Source organism: Osmerus eperlanus, chromosome 23 (assembly GCF_963692335.1).
Source record: "Osmerus eperlanus chromosome 23, fOsmEpe2.1, whole genome shotgun sequence".
Lineage (NCBI taxonomy): Eukaryota > Metazoa > Chordata > Actinopteri > Osmeriformes > Osmeridae > Osmerus > Osmerus eperlanus.
In genome coordinates, this window is record NC_085040.1 from 1,248,260 (window position 1) to 1,266,452 (window position 18,193).

At 43.3% G+C, this 18,193-nt stretch overlaps 1 protein-coding gene and 1 pseudogene across 1 annotated transcript in view; both read right to left on the reverse strand.

Moving 5' to 3' along the window:
• Positions 1-101: 101 nt before the first annotated feature.
• LOC134010018 (sterile alpha motif domain-containing protein 9-like) lies at positions 102-5,625 on the reverse strand (annotated as a pseudogene).
• Positions 5,626-7,338: 1,713 nt separating this feature from the next.
• The window catches only part of LOC134009523 (astrocytic phosphoprotein PEA-15), a 24,446-nt gene continuing 13,591 nt past the window's right edge, over positions 7,339-18,193 (reverse strand). The window contains exons 2-4 of the mRNA XM_062449021.1: positions 13,060-13,234; positions 12,748-12,903; positions 7,339-12,280 (exon numbers count right to left, since the gene is read on the reverse strand). Of these exons, the coding sequence (XP_062305005.1) occupies positions 12,216-12,280; positions 12,748-12,903; positions 13,060-13,231 (393 nt within the window). The 5' untranslated portion in view covers positions 13,232-13,234 and the 3' untranslated portion in view covers positions 7,339-12,215. The remainder of the gene's footprint in view (positions 12,281-12,747; positions 12,904-13,059; positions 13,235-18,193) is intronic.

Consider the following 18,193-nt stretch of genomic DNA (forward strand, 5'->3'; position numbering starts at 1 on the left):
CAGCAGATACTTCTATCCAAAGCAACATGTGGAAGACAAATGCTCTACAACAGCTATTCTACTTCTTTCAAAATTCAGTTTTTAAAATGTTCACCTGTGAACCTGGACTACATGTATAAACAGTACCACCAAATTATTTCTTCAAAGTACAAAGTTCTCTACAAAGATAAACGTATTAATCAAAATGTTGCATCTTATTCTGCCACGTACATTATCTATAAGTTATTTAGGACCGTGGTACACAGTTTTATATTCTGCAGTTTAACAACCGTCAGGTGGCTGAGCGGTTAGGGAGTCGGGCTCGTAATCTAAAGGTTACCGGTTCGATTCCCGGCTGTGAAAAATGACGTGTCCTTGGGCAAGGCACTTCACCCTACTTGCCTCGGGGGGGAATGTCCCTGTACTTACTGTAAGTCGCTCTGGATAAGAGCGTCTGCTAAATGACTAAATGTAAAATGTGTTGGTTTACTGCTTAAACTGGTTTAAAACCCAATCCAACCCAATCTCAAAGTAAAATGTAAATGTAACTGTGTTTTCCTTCCATCTCGTCCACCACGAGGCCAAAGCTCTTTCTGGGTCTCAGACCAGAATTCGGGGGTCTTTCGTTCTGGATCAGGGTTTCCTGGAGGTGGTCCTCAGAGGGATCACTGCAAGAGACTGAAAGGAAAAAGAAAGAAAAAAAAGCACATCTCTTTATTTAATTTCTTCTCTCAATTTCTTCTCTCCTGTCCTACATCTATAAAGTTGAATAATGGATTTTGGTGTTTTAAAAACCCATCGACACTGTATGACTATGTTTAGCCTGTGTTCTGCTCCTCTCTCCCACCAACCGTCTCTGGAGGAGGGGATCCCTCTCTGAATTGCTCCTCCCAAGGTTTCTTCCATTTTTTTCTCCTGTTGAGAGTTTTTTGGGAGTTTTTCCTTGTCTTCCTTGAGGGTTTAGGTTGGTTGAGGGGCAGTTCTATGGGCGTATGTGAAGCCCTCTGTGACATGCTTGCGTGTAAAAAGGGCTATACAAATACATTTGATTTGATTTGATTTGATTTGAAGTAGTTTAATGGCGTACTCAACCATACAGCAACCTGCTCAATTGTAAGTGAATTTGAGGAATGCGTAAGAATGTATACGTACAGCACTGGACGTGTGATCATTGTCTGTTGGGGTCTTGGTTTCCGTTGTTTGGTGTTCTTGGGAGTAATGGATGCCGAAGGCCTCGGGACCTCTGATGTTGAAGCCAAGGTAGAAAGAAACCCTTCCATGTTTCCAAATGCTGCCTGGCAGGTGGGCATGCAACTGGATGTCCTCGCCACCAATCCGTGTGATTACTCTGTAATTCCTCACCTCTCCGTTCATCTTGAGAAGTTTCTCCTGGACTTCGGTGGACTTCCATAGCTCAGAATCTTTCCAATTATTTCTCTTGACCAGGTTGTCGATTACTGTGCTGTGGACCAGCCTGTCAACCCCCCCGCCCTCTCCAAGGAAAAACAATGGGCGAAGATACCTGGAGCGAAAGTACATCTTGTACGTCTTCCCATAGGAGCGTTGCATTAGTTTGACGTACTCGATGTTGAAATACAACTCCTCTTCACGTTCACTTTCAGGCCAAAACAATAGCAAGGCTAACAGGTAGAATTCTGGTGTGTGATTTCTATTCACTTCCTCCATGTACATTCTCAGCTTGTCTTTGAGGGTTACCATAGGGATAAGCAATGGAGAGAGCGCTTCCACATTGCTTAACATGACGTTGGCAAGGATGAAGTTCAGACTGTAATTCACATCTGGATCTTTCTCTGCGACTTCCTTCCATAGTGTTGCTATTCTGCCTGACGACAGAGACTCCTTACCCCACTCAATGGAAGAAAGCAATCCTGGGAAGGTGAAGGCCATTTCTTCTTTGAGTCTCTGGAAGGGAATACCCATAGCCAGCTGTGAGTGTCTTGGTTTACATTTCCCAACATATTTGTCGTAGCAATCTTGGACGTCCCTCAGGAAATAATGTGGCTCGTCTTTCAAAATGTCTGGCTTGGAGTAGGTTATGTACTGGAAGAAAAACTCACATTTTGTCTCCACTTCGTCCCTTAAGCTGAGGATGAGAGGTTTATACCTCAAGAGTTTATTGTCTCCTCCAATTGACAAGATGAAGCGTTCAATGGGTGACTCCATTGTTAGAACTTTCTTCCATTCTAGATTCAGTTTTGTAAGTTTGTCAAAGAGAACATTGGCCACCTTCAGGTAACCAAAAAGCCCTCTGTTGTTGAAGATATGTGAGACTTTGGTTGTCCCGTCTCCCCTCATGTCAGCTCCTTGTTCTCTTTCTGCAGCCCTTTCCACATCTTTGAACGCATCGATGGCCTTTTGAGCCACTTGTAATATTTTACGAGGTGTCTCGGTGTTCCTCAAGTAATTCTTGTGTACTTGGCCCAGTGTATCCGCAATGAAAGAATTGTTGGGATCTCTGGTTTTCGCTTCAATCGCTCAATGCTCGGCTTCAGGATAATACTTGTAGTTGTAAAGTAAACGTGCAAGAGCTTGAGGAAAATAAGGGTTTTGTTTGAACTTATTTGAAGCTACTTCTAAAACAGATCGACAACCGCCAAAACATTCCAATTCCATGATATTTTGTATCAATCTGGAAAATTGGTCTGGTTTTTTGGGTTGCTGTTCCCTTTTTGTTAACATGTCTTTGATAAAAGACATCAACGATGGAGGTGTTTCATGTCCGCATAAGTACTGCAGAAGGTTTCTCGCTGTATCACTTCTGGTCACACCAGCATTCTCAAAGCATTTAACCCACTGCTGTGCAATCATTGGGTGAGCCATGGTCACATGTTTGTCCTGTCCTGGTCGTGAAGAAGAGGTCACAATGAGATGAGTAAAAGGTTCCATTCTCTGCTCAAAGGAAGGGCCTCCGTGGATGGGGTCTGGTGGCCCCAGGAACTCCTGACACTGAGACTGTAGGAAAAAGGACCCGGGAACGTAGTCATTCATCTGGGCTATGAATGCTAGCAGCTGATGTTTTCGAGGTCTCTTATTTTTTCGGACAAGTTTCATGTCATTTGTGCACGCCTGTTGAACGTAATCTGGAGAGAAATTGGTTCGCATGATGTTAAACCCATGAAAGGTTGTGTGCTCTCTGCTGTACCTCTGGCTGATCTCTACCTGTTTCTCCTCAAACCGATGGATCTCGGCCTCTGAGAGACTTTTCTTGAGGACGAAGTGTTCCTTTTCCATGACGTTTGTCTTCCGCACACAGTTTAGGATGATGACCACAGGCATGTCAATGGGGATCTTTCTCTCTGCCATTTCAGTCATGATGCTATCTTGTAGTACCTCTAGAATCTTCTCATCGTCCAGCAGCAGGAGTACAGTGTTCTGTTTGCCTCGACGGCCGGCCGTAAAAAGGTGAATCACTTGTTTGGCGATGGTGTCCTTGTCTGCGGTGGGAGACGTTAGAATAGCACAACGTAGGGTTCTTCTCAGGTCCCAGAGTAGCTGCATGGCCAGAGTTGTGCCCCCGCTTCCCGGCTGGTGCAGCAGCCTCAACGTGAAAGTCATGAGGCCAGTTCGACATCTCTGAATTATTTTTAGAAGATCGTCGTATCCGTCTCTCCTGATCCAGACTGGAGCTCGACCATCAGGCCCAGGCTGCTCAGCCAAGTAGAAGTTACGCCACTTAGCTTGAGAACCTCTGTAAAAATTCACCTCCACTTCCTTGTCAGCCACTGCGTCATCAGGCTCTCCCTCAAACTCATTTGCATAGAGGACGTCCAATAGGGAAATCCCATCCTTAATGTCACTTCCTACTTCAAGATTAACACCACGTCGCGTGGACAGAGAAGGCCGAATACTAGCCATTTCTGATCTTTCCCTACTGCTTACTACTACTGTGACGACTGTGTTTAGGCTTCCAGAGTGGATCACAGGAATTGGTGACAGGGTGAAGTGTGCCTGACTTGCAGGTGTCCGTTAAAGAAGTCCTTTAGATTCCTTCCTCACAAGCACACAATAATTTGCTGAATGGGTCTTTATGGTAGGCTATGCTAAAAATAGCAGCCACAGGTTGTCTGGAGTTTCTTCCTGTAAATGTTATGGCGTGTTTAGATAGATATTGTACATTCTCAAGTACATTTCCTTACGTCTCACACTTTGATACTGATGGCGACCATTAATACATTTAAAGATGAGTTAAAAGGAACTGTTGAAAAACATCTATGACTGGGATCTTCAGAATGTATTCTTGTGTCTTTGTTTACTCATTCTTTGACACCAATGTTTCTCTTGCCCCTAAACATTTTCTTTCATTGTACTCACAATAAATCCTTCACAGCAATAAAAGTAGATTTAGTCTGATATTTCAATCCAGTTCAGGAAGTGTACATTACAATAGAAGAATAAAACATCTTTGTAACTGGGCCTGGGCCTCACAAAATAAAGTTGAGTGATGACAATCTCTTTGTGTTGTCAAATTATTTGATCTCAATGGTTCAGTTCACCTATTGTGCCTATGCATTCCTTTGCTAAGGTATGGTACATTCAAACTGCTTTGATTTAATTGGATTTATAAGCTCTTCTCCTGTCTGGCCCCCCAGTGGTGGAATCAACTCCCCACTTCCATCAGAGACACTGACTGTCTCTCCACCTTCAAGAAAAGGCTCAAGACGCACTTGTTCCGGGAGTACAACAGTACTTAGGAATGGTTTGCTTGACCCGATGTTAGTTTCCTCAAGGATCACAATGACTCTTGCTTAGAGACTTGTTGCTCTTGTGGTTAGTGGTAACTGACTTAAATTTTTGTACTCGCTGTGATATATTGTTTTATTATTGTTGCTTGCTTTTTTTTCCACAGGTACACTTGCACTTATAGCAGTTCATGTTGTTTAATTGTAACTTGTTTAACTGCACGCTCTTATGGTTCTTCACTTTGGCACTTATTTTGGTTGTTCACAATGTGTGCTTCATGTTTTGGCTACTCGCAATGTTTTGTGGCTATCTCGTTGTTATGATCAGTGACCTATGCACTTTTTAAAGCTCTCTCTTGGAAGTCGCTTTAGATAAAAGCGTCTGCTAAATGAATAAATGTAAATGTAAATTTATGGACAATCTTGTCAAACAGGTTTCATTGTACACTGGCACACACCCTTAACGGCTAATCCAGAGAAGAGAGCAGATATTTTTAGCTCTACTATGACGATGCATGAAGGATTCATTATGATGCATCAATTCTTAGTAGGATGGAATGTTACAGCACAATTGGCCTGTAAACCGAACATTCTTAAATTGCTGTTCTGGAACAGTTGTTTGTTGAGTTTAAAAGCAAGTTCATTGAAATACCCAGAAAAACCATCACAGCCCATCATACGGATATAGAGATGCACTTTATTTTAGAGTGGCAAAGAATTTCACTGTTCCTTCTTAAGACATTTCCTGTTTTGTTGCTTACTGTGTGAGCAACAGACTCTGCAAACTTCATATGCTATCACGTTATTATGGGTATAAAATGCAACAGTTAATGCTTAATCCCCGCCCAAAAAACAATAGTTTCTTACCTTTTCACAACCCAGTCTCTGCAGTGTTCACTGTTCAGGTGACCCAGTGACTGAAGTCCGACCGACTGGTGGATGTGAATATAGCCAGTACAGTAGTCATCCCGCCCCTACACAATACCATAAATGGGTCTGGCAATCTAATCTTCCAATCTAAAAATGTATATATACATGTATATATATATATATATATATATATATATATAGTAATGAAAAAAATACTATATATTTATGTGTGTATGTGTGTACTTATATATGAGATAACATTTATATATGTGAGATAACAGTGTGCCTGGCTGGAACAACTTAATTGTAACAGTAATATAATTTCCCCACAAAATACCCTACCCTCTCTAGCTGCAAATGTAATTGTACTTGAAACATGTTATCTTGAAAACTCAGGTTTGTTTACATTTTCCTGTTTATCAAGACATTAATTTAGAGGTGTTAGTAAATAGTTAATTAGAATAATAAAGATGTGTGAACATTAGAGAAGACCCAGGCATATGCAGTACAATGGTCAGATAACAGTTCTTATATTCATATTCACAGAAATCATGGCAGTAGGTTAGCAAATATATTTTAATATATAATATAATATTTATTTTTTTATTTTAGCACAATGACAAAATGGCATAATTTCAGTTTAGTCTCATTTAAATCATGACAAAAGCCATATCTGTAGGTATCTCTTTTACAATACATATTATAATACCTTTTTTTTAAATATTTTATTGTTGATGACACTGCAAAATAAATCTTGTTCAGTTGACAAAAAATCTTGCAAAATCTAACAGCATACAGCCCATGGTATCTACTGAAAGTTTATAGGCTATGTAGTAACCTCAAATATAGAGGTGATGTATCTGTTTCCCCCCCGCCATTAGAACTTTATTCTGTCTTTTTCTAAAAGCACTAATCTTCCTTTTCACACCAGAAACATGTTATTGGTGGAAATCTATACGTGGATTATAACCTCTAATTGGCAATTTTTTACAATTATTTCAGACTGAGATGCAACAGATCATGATGGTTGTCTCTGTAGTGATCGCAAACGTAAATATAGTAGGTCCACCAAGCCAAGTATTGCCCTCAGTCAAGTCACACTTTAACACTGGAAAACTCTAGCCAATCACATACAGAGAGATAAACAGACAGACATCCAGACAGAAAACCAACTATCCAATCAACTACCAATAATTACCAGTACACATTCTACTTCCTACAAAGACACCTCCTAGAATGCATCGACAAACCCCGCCCTCAAGTTCCTTCATGTTAGCTAAAACGGTTAGATGCCTACACTTAGCCTACCCTAACCAAGCACAGCAATGTCTGCACGTTAACCTTCACTTACAGCGACAGACCACACCACTGCAGTCACAATGATCAGACCGACCCAAATGAGCACCTCAAAACACAACACTTCAAAATGGCCGCTAGTCTACTTAACTGCAAACAACACTCTATGAAAATGTCCACCATGGGCAAAAACCACCTTGTTGATTCTCAAAAAGTCACACATTGCAACTGATTGCTCAGTATACATCCTTTTTTTAGGTTATTTTATTGTGATATTCAAGTCTCTCCTGCCAGCAGTTTGTAACTATTGAGTTGGCACTTTAAAATAAATCCTGATTCGCCAAAGCTTGCTTGTTTCTTGCATAATGTAAACTTTATTTTTCATAACACATTTCACATTTTAATCCATGAGAGGAATAACTATAGTTAAAAGAATGTGTACAATTTAAGAATCTTCTCTGTCTCATTCACTTCATCAATCTCTTTCTCCCTCTATCTCTCTAAAATGGTCAATCAGAACAATGACAGGTGCAAATACAGGCTATCAGTGCATTTCTTTTTTTTAAAGACACCGTCTACTTTTCTGTCTCCCGACGTTAAACATTCTCATGGTCAACAACAACACCGAACTCATGACATTTTCAATGCCTTCCCAAATTAATGTGCAAGTCTTGTCAATATTCATAATCTGAACTGCTTTTAGTCCAGTAGGACACCTCATGGCTCCAAATCTATGACCAGATAATTGACCCAGAAACCTTTCATCCTTCCTTTATCACTATCTCTACATCCTTGATTCCCAAGTATTTCATTGCCCATGAACACACAGCTCTACAACTCAAAAATAAGAGAAAAACAAACCAAACAAAAGTGGGGATTGTATACGGAAGCTTGGTTTAGGTTCTGGGGAAACCAGAAAACACCACAACAGTTTAGAATTTGATATTTTGAATCAGGCGGCATTTGATGAGGCCTTTACAATTCACAACACAACAAAGGCATTTTCATCAGAACAATCACGATCACCAGAAAGAAAAGAATTGTTATACAACGATGCAACATAAAAAAAAACATGCTGTGAAAAAGAGTAGTGACTCATCACAAGGTTCGCCCTGATGAACTCACACAAGTGCACCCAAAATCACTTACTAGGCCATATCAAGGAAAACATCAGTCAAGCAGCACAGACACTGTACCTCGGTACAGGGTGGTCTGTGGGACCACAGACACTGTACCTCAGCACAGGGTGGTCTGTGGGACCACGAAGAGCCATTCCAATAGAAGCATGGCTTCACATTGTTAGTTAATGTCAATGTAAGAGTATCTCAAATACTTTTTTTATACGTTCCTTGTACTTGAAACCGTCAAATAACCGATACTGAGGTTTGAGTTACGTTTTCTGAGGTTCTAGGAACTAAAAGTCCCATCCTCATATGGTTTTAGACTATTGGTGAAAAGTATGTGTGTAGGAATTGTATGTTGAAGTAACAACCCTTCAGTTGTAAAGTTCAGGAAAACTTTCAGAATAATAAAAGTGTCTTTACATTTGATGAAAACAAAAGGGCAAGAAAGTTGTAAAACAGATTACAGTTAGGCTGAAAGAACAAATAATATATAATACAAAATAATATCACAACCATGACACAAGATTACAATGTAAAATTTAAGAGTTGTAATGTGAATTCTATTTGAAATTTAGACAAGCAAAATGTTTGGTGCAAATTTGTTTTCCAGTTAGTATACATACACATAAACTCCCCAATATATTGGCATTAAATAAATTATTAATTAAAAAATCAAACAAATTGATATATATATATAAATATTCACAATATATATGTACAACCTAATCAAATCAAGAAAAAAAAAAACGTAATCATCATTTCTTTCAACTGACTTTCTGTAAGCTTAGTCATATGCACTTAGACTGTGCATACAGTATAAATGATCGTGTTTTCTATCTATTTGTCCTGATTTAATGGATCTATCATATACAATTGAGCAGTACTCTGTATTTTGCTGCAGCATTTAGTTGATATGTACTTTGAACACTGAATTTCTAATTGACATCATATGTAACTGATATGTTAGTACTACATGTGCCAGTGGACACATAAAAAGCCAAGCAATGTCATGACGTGATTTTAATCCAATTATGATGTCATAGAGGATTTTTAACCAATCAAATGTGAGGTTACATAGTGTAACAGGTCTCTCTCTACGGCAGCAGTTATGTATGCTTGTTATTGAGCTGGAAATAATGACCCTGACACACATTCTCCTCTCGTACCCTAATCACGATGTGTTGCACACTGTACACTTCCTGCTTGACTTCCTGGATTGTGATTGTTAATCAAGGCTTTGCCATGGTTGTCATGGGGATGGACAAGTAAAATAAAAGTAAATGAAAAAAGTAAACAGTCTATGTAAAGATCTGATATTTTTTTAGTATGATTTGCAATTGAGTGCTTGGATATAAAGTTAGTGAGTTTTTATGGGCATACATTGGCCATACTATATTCTACCTACTGACAATCAACCACATAGTTGCTAATATACAATCCATCACCTACTGGAATTCTGAGAAAAATAATTAAAAAATATCTACGTCACATGGTCACACACATCAACAATTCACAAATATCTACTTGTAAGCGCTTAAAATAAAAAACAAAGAAAAAGACACAAACCAAACAATAAAACGAGACCTCTCTTGCCATCTTCATGAAAATATTCACATATAAATCATAATAGGACAAGACTGCTCTGGGATGTGTTTTGGCCACATTCAACACTACTCTGGTGATTCTTTTAGGCCTATTTCTTTAGGCCAGGGGTTCTGGAACTGGAATGCTGAACCCTACACAAGGATTCTAACTGACTGACTGACCAACCAGCCAGCCAGCAGAGCCCAGCCCACAGGCCAGCACCCACAGGTCATAGCGGTAATGACAACTGCCTTCCTACCTGCAGAGCCACCTGTTCTAGAATACCAAGAGAACCCCATGTTAAGAATCTAGAATGTTCTCTGGATTCCAGATCAATGGAAAGAAAAGCATCTTGCTTTGGACCTGAACCAGACATACATGATGACTCACATGGCCTTGCGTTTTGGGGTCAACGGTTAGCTTTAGCTGTTAGCATTAGCAGGTTCCTTCTCTCCTAGAAGAAGTAGCCACCGCTTCACTTTAAAGGAGTCTGGCCACCAGGAGGGCTGGGTTCTCGTGGGTTATGTCTGTGAAATACTCAAAGTGTACTCGATTTGAATCTTCCAGATGCAACTGATGAGACCATCTTGAAAGTGCTAACACTTCTGAACCAAGTGCACCTAAAGTATTTCCGTTTTGATATTTTGAAACCATTTTCTGCTGTGACTTTTGCAAACACAACCTCAAAGAGAGAAACCAATCATATTTGCTTGAGTGACAGAGGTTCTTAATGCAGCCTTTTTTATGAATGATACGTTTTATAACAGTGTAGCTCGCAAAAAAATGCATAGGATACAAATCAGTCCAACATCACAATAAGAAGAGCAAGCAATAACAAAACTAAGATCACAATAAAAGTCCTGGTCATTGGCACTAGGATAAAGAGAGGGTTAGGGAGGTGGGTGTGAGGTGAGGTGAACTCTAGGGGTACAGTAAGTAGTATTTTTACCAGATGACAAAATTATCAGGCTGGTAAAAATCAAATTACTGTACTATTACAGAGGTTTAACACTTAAAAGTCATATAAATAATATAAGTCCCAATTGTTTAATTGCGGAAACCATCCAAAGGTCAAACACTTCAAAATAAAAGTTCCAATTATTTGCGAGCAAGACAGGTATGGATGCGTAGCTCACCACATAAAACTGTATTTCTGTGTTTTTTGATTTTATTATTATTATTACAAATTAGCTGTTTGGAATTAACCAACGTGTACTAAGGCGTCGTCGCGGGGCGGAGACACAGTGTTTAAATAAGTAAAGTTATTTTTATTTCAATCAACAGTCTTGTTATTTGAACAGATACGATGACTGGTACAGTTCAAAATGATTTGGGAAGGACAGAAACGGTACTCTAAGTACATGCATGTTTCACATGAGGGAACCTGAAAGCTGTTGTACATGATTGGTTAATAGTTAGTTGTGCTAATGACACATATACACCATCATCCATTCCGTGTTCTTAACTATTTTCTACTTCAATCACAACTGTCATGGCCCCTCTGTGATCTTCAAGGCTGTCAATTGGTCAACTGTTGTTCAGAAATCTTCGGAAATTCAGTTTTTTCCTGTATACATTGTTGTCATATTTTTGTAATCTTGATTAATATATCATATATCATATGTATAAAATATATCCGAGCGTTACTTACATAGCTCATTATTCTTTCATTTAGTTAACATGGGCTTTTTTCCCCGGTCAATATATGTTTTCTTTTAACGGACGTTACAACTCTGTCTCTCTAATTTGGTTAGAGTATGGGGTTTACAGAGACTAACAATAGATCAAAAGTCATCCGTAGAGTTAATCAATGTAAAGACGATACAGACAATTTTTCTTTCCCTCGTCAGTTTTCGTGTGCCCCCCCTTACTCAGAGACACAGACCATCAAACTTATGGATCATATCTGACTTGTGGTATTTGTTCCAATTATATCACGTAAATATAGATGTATAACCAAACACACTAAAACAATATTGGTCTCAATAATTCATACCAGGGCTATGTAAGCTAAAGGCAAATATTGGCTTTTCCTATGAGTATGAACTTTAAATACACCGCTTTTAAAAATATTTTTTTTTATCCGTATATTATTCAGTTTTTGCTTTGAAATTGATGTGGTTGCATTTCAGTAAAGGGAATATAAGACCAGCGCTGTCTTTCTTGTTTCGATGGTGGAGAGATGCAAAACACTGCTTGTAATTGACAACTGCAAGCAATTATGTACGTTTCACTGATTTATATGCTCGATAATCTGTTTTTGACCTCATGACAAAGGTGCCTGGGAAAATGTGGAAGGCAGTCTGTCACACACACACACACTCTCGCACAGACAAACACACACGCGTTCTCTCCACAAACGGTGTTGTACGCACACAGGTTCTGAAGTGACCCACAATGCCCTTCTGATTTGGCTTTTTTCTCTCTCTCTCTCCCGTCTCTCTTTCCGCCGTTCTCTCTGTCTTTCCCCTCCGGAGCTCCTCCTCTGGATGAAGCGGCGAAGCGTCCGGACGATATGATTGGTCGATCGAAGTGTCGTGGTGTGAGTGAGTGGCGAAAGGGGGCGGGATAAGGGGCAAGGTTGAGGGGGTTGAGGCTTGAGAATGTTGGAGTGCCAGGGGTCGAGCGGAGAGGTCGGGCGGGAGAGGGGGGGTCGATGACCTCACACTTTTTTAGGAGGAGGGGCCAGTTTGATGATCTCGTCTTCAGAGGGCTGGCGAATGATGTCTGGGAAGAGAGAAAGAAGGATGAAGTGTATCTCCCTTAAAACGTTTCTTTAATCTAAGCGAATCTCCATTGTTTGTCTCTAATGTAGACATACGCGGTTTGAGTGAAGTGTAGATAAATGTGAATTTTAAGTGTGTAACAAAAGACTGAAAATAAGAAGCTTATTGAGGAGTGGTGGAGAGGGGGGTTGGAAAGCTGTCTAAAAGACAGGACTTGTAGAAGATACAGAGCTTCCTTTATTGTTTGGAAAGAGCTCTGTAAAAGATGAGCCAGAACAAACTAACAAAGCTGAAGAAAGGAGCAAACGTTTGAGGGAGAGAGTGAGATTGAGTGTCAGTAGGAAATGGGGAAAGAGAGGGTGAGTGAGTGAGATAGAGAGAGAGAGAGAGAGAGAGAGAGAGAGAGAGAGAGAGAGAGAGAGAGAGAGAGAGAGAGAGAGAGAGAGAGGGAACAGCGACGAGGCCTACCTTTATATTTCTTGGCGGAGGGGATGCGTGTGAGCTTGGTGTCGATCTCGTCGTCCTCTGAGATCTTGAGGACCGTGGTCCGGTACTCGATGACACGAGTTAGGAGGTCTGGCCGCCGCGAGATCTCAAAGATGTGCTCGATATACGAGAGGTTATCTGAGGAGAAGATGCAGAAATGGGTTTTGTGCTGTCCAGCTGATGAAGGGAGAGATTCGTCACAGCTGGCTAACTGCTGTTGACATCCCTCAACTTCAGCCTTTCCTCTCTCCGTTCCACACCCTCCCTCCCTCCCTCCCTCCCTCCCTCCCTCACCTTGTGCCAGTTTGTCGTTCTTCTCCAGGTAGTTGAACCACTCCTTGGAGGACGTGATGTTGTTGCTCTGGTCCTCAGGAATGTCCTCCTTGCAGGCAGACTTGAGCTGGTCCAGATCCTCATTGGTGATGTTCTCAGACAGGTCGCTGAGAAGAGAAGTGTACTCCGACATGGTCTGCAGAGGCGAGAGAGAGAGGGAGTGGGAGAGAGAGACAACATAAATACATCGTAATAAACACTGTCTCTTTTTACAGACACGTCACGATGCGCTTCACAAACATCCCAATAATTTCCTATGTGTGGGCAGGTTGGCAGGCCTTTGTAAATGATCTGAGAAGATGACAATAGCATGCGGTGCAATACTGGGGAGGGTCAGGAACTCTCTTGCCCCCTAGTGGACACTCAGGGGAAGGGGAGAGAGAGTTTGTTTGGGAAAGAGACTCTACTGGGAGTAGAGTCAGATTTCTCTCCATCTCTCTCCGCTTATCTCTCTCTCCCAGGCTGTCTCACCAGTGGAGAGCTACCGTATGAGCATCTTGTATGGAGATTTCAGCATGATCCACTTAGACCCCACCACCACAGATAAACCTCTACATCTCCAACAGTGACCTATATTCCACAGCTGTAATTCCTGCTCCGACCAGCAGGGGGCCAAGCATAAACCTGTACACGGACTGTGCGTGGAGATTAACTGTGTCGTGCAGCCAGGATTTATACATAGATTACACAGATACCGTGATTAGGCGCTGTAGACAGCAGAGGATCAAGCCTGATCTATGTGTTGCATTTCTATCTGAAATGTTTTTCAAGTTGCAACTTGTTATTAAAGTTACACCCCCCCCATCCTCCTCCTCCCTGTTTGCAAGAGGACTGTGTGTGAGTGTGTGTGTGTCTGTGTGAGAGAGAAAGAGAGGGACAGAGGGAGAGAGGGTGAGTGTGGATTTGTGTGTCTGTGTGTCTGTGTATCCCTGCCTAACCCCAGTCACCCTGACTGTTCTTGGTTTTGCACCATAATAGCCACGGCATTGTGTATTTTCTGGGGGAAAAATACGTCCACAATAGACTAGCTATCTGCATGATACCACCCCCCTCTTTTGACTCAATCTTCTGTCTCTCCCCCCTCCCCCCTTTCTTTTCTCTTGGGTGTTCTCAAGTCCAGTTATTCCTCCCCCCTTACTGTTTCTCTCTCTCTCTCTCTCTCTCTCTCTCTCTCTCTCTCTCTCTCTCTCTCTCTGTCTTTTCATAGTCTCTCTTTCTCTCTCTTTCTTGGTCTGTCTCCATCTCTCTCTTTCTGTCAGACTCAATCTCTCTGTCTCTCTCTTTGTCTGCCTGCCTGCCTGCATGTCAGCCTGTCTGTGTCTGCCTGCCCGTCAGCCTGCCTGTCAGCCTGTCTGTCTGCCTGTCTGTCTGCCTGTCTGTCAGCCTGTCTGTCTGTCAGCTTGTCAGCCTGTCTGCCTGTCTGTCTGTCAGCCTGTCTGTCAGCCTGTCAGCCTGTCTGTCTGTCTGTCTGACTGTCAGCCTGTCTGTCTGTCTGTCTGTCCCCCTCTCTGGGATCATCCTGACACTGTGTCCATACATAGAGAGCCTTCACATTCTCATCAACACAAACATTCTTTTGTCTCTCTCTCTCTCTCTCTCTCTCTCTCTCTCTCTCTCTCTCTCTCTCTCTCTCTCTCGATCTATGCTATAAAGATGACAATCCTATTCCTCCGTTCCTCTTTCTACCTCTTTACCTCTCCATCACCCATCTCTTTCATCTCTCTCTCCTAACAATCTCTCCAATCTTTCTCTCTCTCGCCATTGATAGCCCTAGTAACCACCTGATGATGCTATAATGCAATTGCCATGACTACTCTGTCTTTGAAGTGCTTTTGAGGGGTCGGTAAGGGGGCTGTATGTGTGTGTGTGTGTGTCCTGAAGGGAGTGCAACTGTCTGATGAAGCGGACTGCAAGACATCCCAGTGATCTGAAGAATTCACCCTCCCCACTCTCTCTCTCTCTCATCTCTCTCTCTCTCTCTCTCTCTTCTCTCTCCTCTCTCTCTCTCTCTCTCTTCTCTCTCTCTCGCCCAAAGACCCAAGTCCCTGTGTGAGAGAGAGGGTGTGTGTGTGTGACTATGTATGTGTATACATGTGTGTGTGGTGTGTGGTGGAAGGAGGTACCAGGCTGGTGAACGCAGGCAGCCTTTCTCCCCCGTGACTAAACTCCCTAAATCTTCCCCCCCCCCCTCTCCTGCTGGTCTGGGCCCTGCCCCCCCTGCACCCCCCCCTCCTGCTGTCTAAGCCCCGCCCCCCCCCCCCCCCCCCCTCCTGCTGGTCTGGGCCCTGACACCCTGTTCTCCTACCATAGACTGCTCTTTCTACCAACACCACTGGGCCTTTACAACCCAGATAAGCTCTACTGTTCTCTCTGTCTTACTCTGACACACACACACACACACACAATGACACCCCCACTCCATCTCTCTTTTTCTGTTCGTTCACACACACAATGACACCCCCTCTCTGACTCTCTCTCTCTCTGTCTCCCTCTCTCTCTCCCCATACACACACACACACACACACACACAAAACCAAGCATGTGTGACATATGGGAAAGGACTTCAGAGAGGGAAATAAGCCTTCACCTGTTAGTTCATAGTTTCTAGAGAAATACATGAGATCTTTCTAGAACCTCTGAGATCTATGCTATAAAGATGACAATCCCTATTCCTCCGTTCCTCTTTCTACCTCTTTACCTCTCCATCACCCCATCTCTTTCATCTCTCTCTCCCTAACAATCTCTCCAATCTTTCTCTCTCTCGCCATTGATAGCCCTAGTAACCACCTGATGATGCTATAATGCAATTGCCATGACTACTCTGTCTTTGAAGTGCTTTTGAGGGGTCGGTAAGGGGGCTGTATGTGTGTGTGTGTGTGTCCTGAAGGGAGTGCAACTGTCTGATGAAGCGGACTGCAGACATCCCAGTGATCTGAAGAATTCACCCTCCCCACTCTCTCTCTCTCTCTCATCTCTCTCTCTCTCTTCTCTCTCTCTCTCTCTCTCTCTCTCTCTCTCTCCTCTCTCGCTCGCCTCTCGCTCTCACACACACAGACACACACACTCAGTACCTTCACTACTACCGCGGCCACCCAGAGTCCATTCACCCTTCACACCACTGACGTTGCCATGGTGACCGGGCCCTGCTTCGCCTTTGAGCCCGGAGACTGTTACCTAGCAACCGTGCACAGTCCCCCCCCTCCCTGGAATGAAAGCTCCTGGTGTGTGACAGCAACACACACACGCACCCAACACACACACGCATACGCACAAACACACATAATGGGGAGCTGTCTCTGAATGCTGGACCAGCAGGTTTGGAGGCCCGGTTGCTGCCTTTCCACGTCACCATGGCAACCAAGTTAATATCATGGGAGCTTCAAAAATCTACCCGACCGGGAGTTTTGGTGAAGATATGCTCCCTCCCTCCCTCCCTCCCTCCCTCCCAACCTCCCTCCCTCAGATAACATGGAGGGATCAGAAGACACGTGAACCTGAGCTGTCTCTCCTCCATCCACCCATCCCCTGCTTCTGCACCCCCCCACCCCCTCAGACCTCCACCCCCCCCTACCCCCAGCACCCCCGCCCCCTACCCCCTAGCACCCCACCCATCTCTCGCGCTCCGTGGACCCCTGGATGTGCTTCACGGCAGCAAACACAAACAGAGGCAAACAGCCGCCACCGCGAACACTGACCCGGGGACAGGTAAACTGTATCACTGTGACAGGGAGCTTGTTGCCTCTGCCATGCGGTCGTCAGACAACAAGGACTCCACACACACACACAGACACGCACAAATACACACATGGAATGCAGTAGACTGCAGTCTGTGCAGCCGTCCAAAGATCAAACGCCACGCTTCAGGGCGTGTCAATCATTCCCTTCCACCTGACCTCCTCTCTCGCCTCCCCCTACCTCTCTTCTTCGTGAGAGGAAACCCCTCTTGCATGTTTTGTGCGTGCAACTTTAAATACCGTGTCTATGTTTGTCTGGATACACACTGGCTACATGGGACTAGGTATGTGTGTGTGTGTAGATGTATGTGTGCGTGTAGATGTGTGTGTGTATAGATGTGTGTGTGTAGATGTATGTGTGCGTGTAGATGTGTGTGTGTATAGATGTGTGTGTGTAGATGTATGTGTGCGTGTAGATGTGTGTTGTGTATAGATGTGTGTGTGTAGACGTGTGTGTGCTTGTAGATGTGTTTGTGTGTATAGATTTGTGTGTGTAGATGTGTGTGTGTGTGTGGCCTGTCAACCCCCCATCAGTGTAAACACCACCCGACACACGAACGCAGAAGAGAAGAGGGGGAAAGAGGGAGGAAAATGAAAAAGGGAGACAGAGAGAGGGAGGCGAGAGAGAGAGAGGGACGGAGCGAGGGAGAGAAAGAGAGCAAGAGGGAGGGAGGAGAAGAGAGAGAGGGAAAGCGAGAGAGAGATGAGAGAGAGAGAGAGAGAGAGAGAGAGGGAGAGAGAGAGGGAGAGAGAGAAGAGAGTAGAGAGAGAGGGGAGAGAGAGAGAGATGAGAGAAGAGGGGATGAGAGAGAGAGAGAGGAGAGTAAGAGAGTTGAGAGAGAAGAGAGAGAGATGAGAGAGAGGAGAGAGGAGAGAGAGAGAGAGGAGAGAGAGAGGGAGAGAGAAGAGGAGAGAGAGAGAGAGAGAGAGAGAGAGAGAGAGAGCGAGAGAGAGAGAGAGAGGGAGAGAAAGAGGAGGAGAAGAGAGAAAGCGAGCATCAAGAGGGAGGGAGGAGAAGAGAGAGAAAGAGAGAGACAGAAAAGGAACGCTTGTCTGCAGAACACGCAGCAGAGTACCAGGGAATGTAGGCCACTGACCCATTCTCATTCAGGGGATAGGTCATCGGAGTCGGCTGGGTGTAAAAATAGTCGGAGTTATAGTTAATGTAGCCGTCGTTACTGTAACAACCTCAGCAGTGTCTATTGTCTCGCTCTCCTTCTACAGACGTACCAAGAGCGCACGCACGAGACGCCACACACGCACATACACAGACACGCACGCACGCACACTCACACACACACACGCACACACACGCACACACACACACACACTTGGATGTACACAGCAGGAGGCCACTAGAG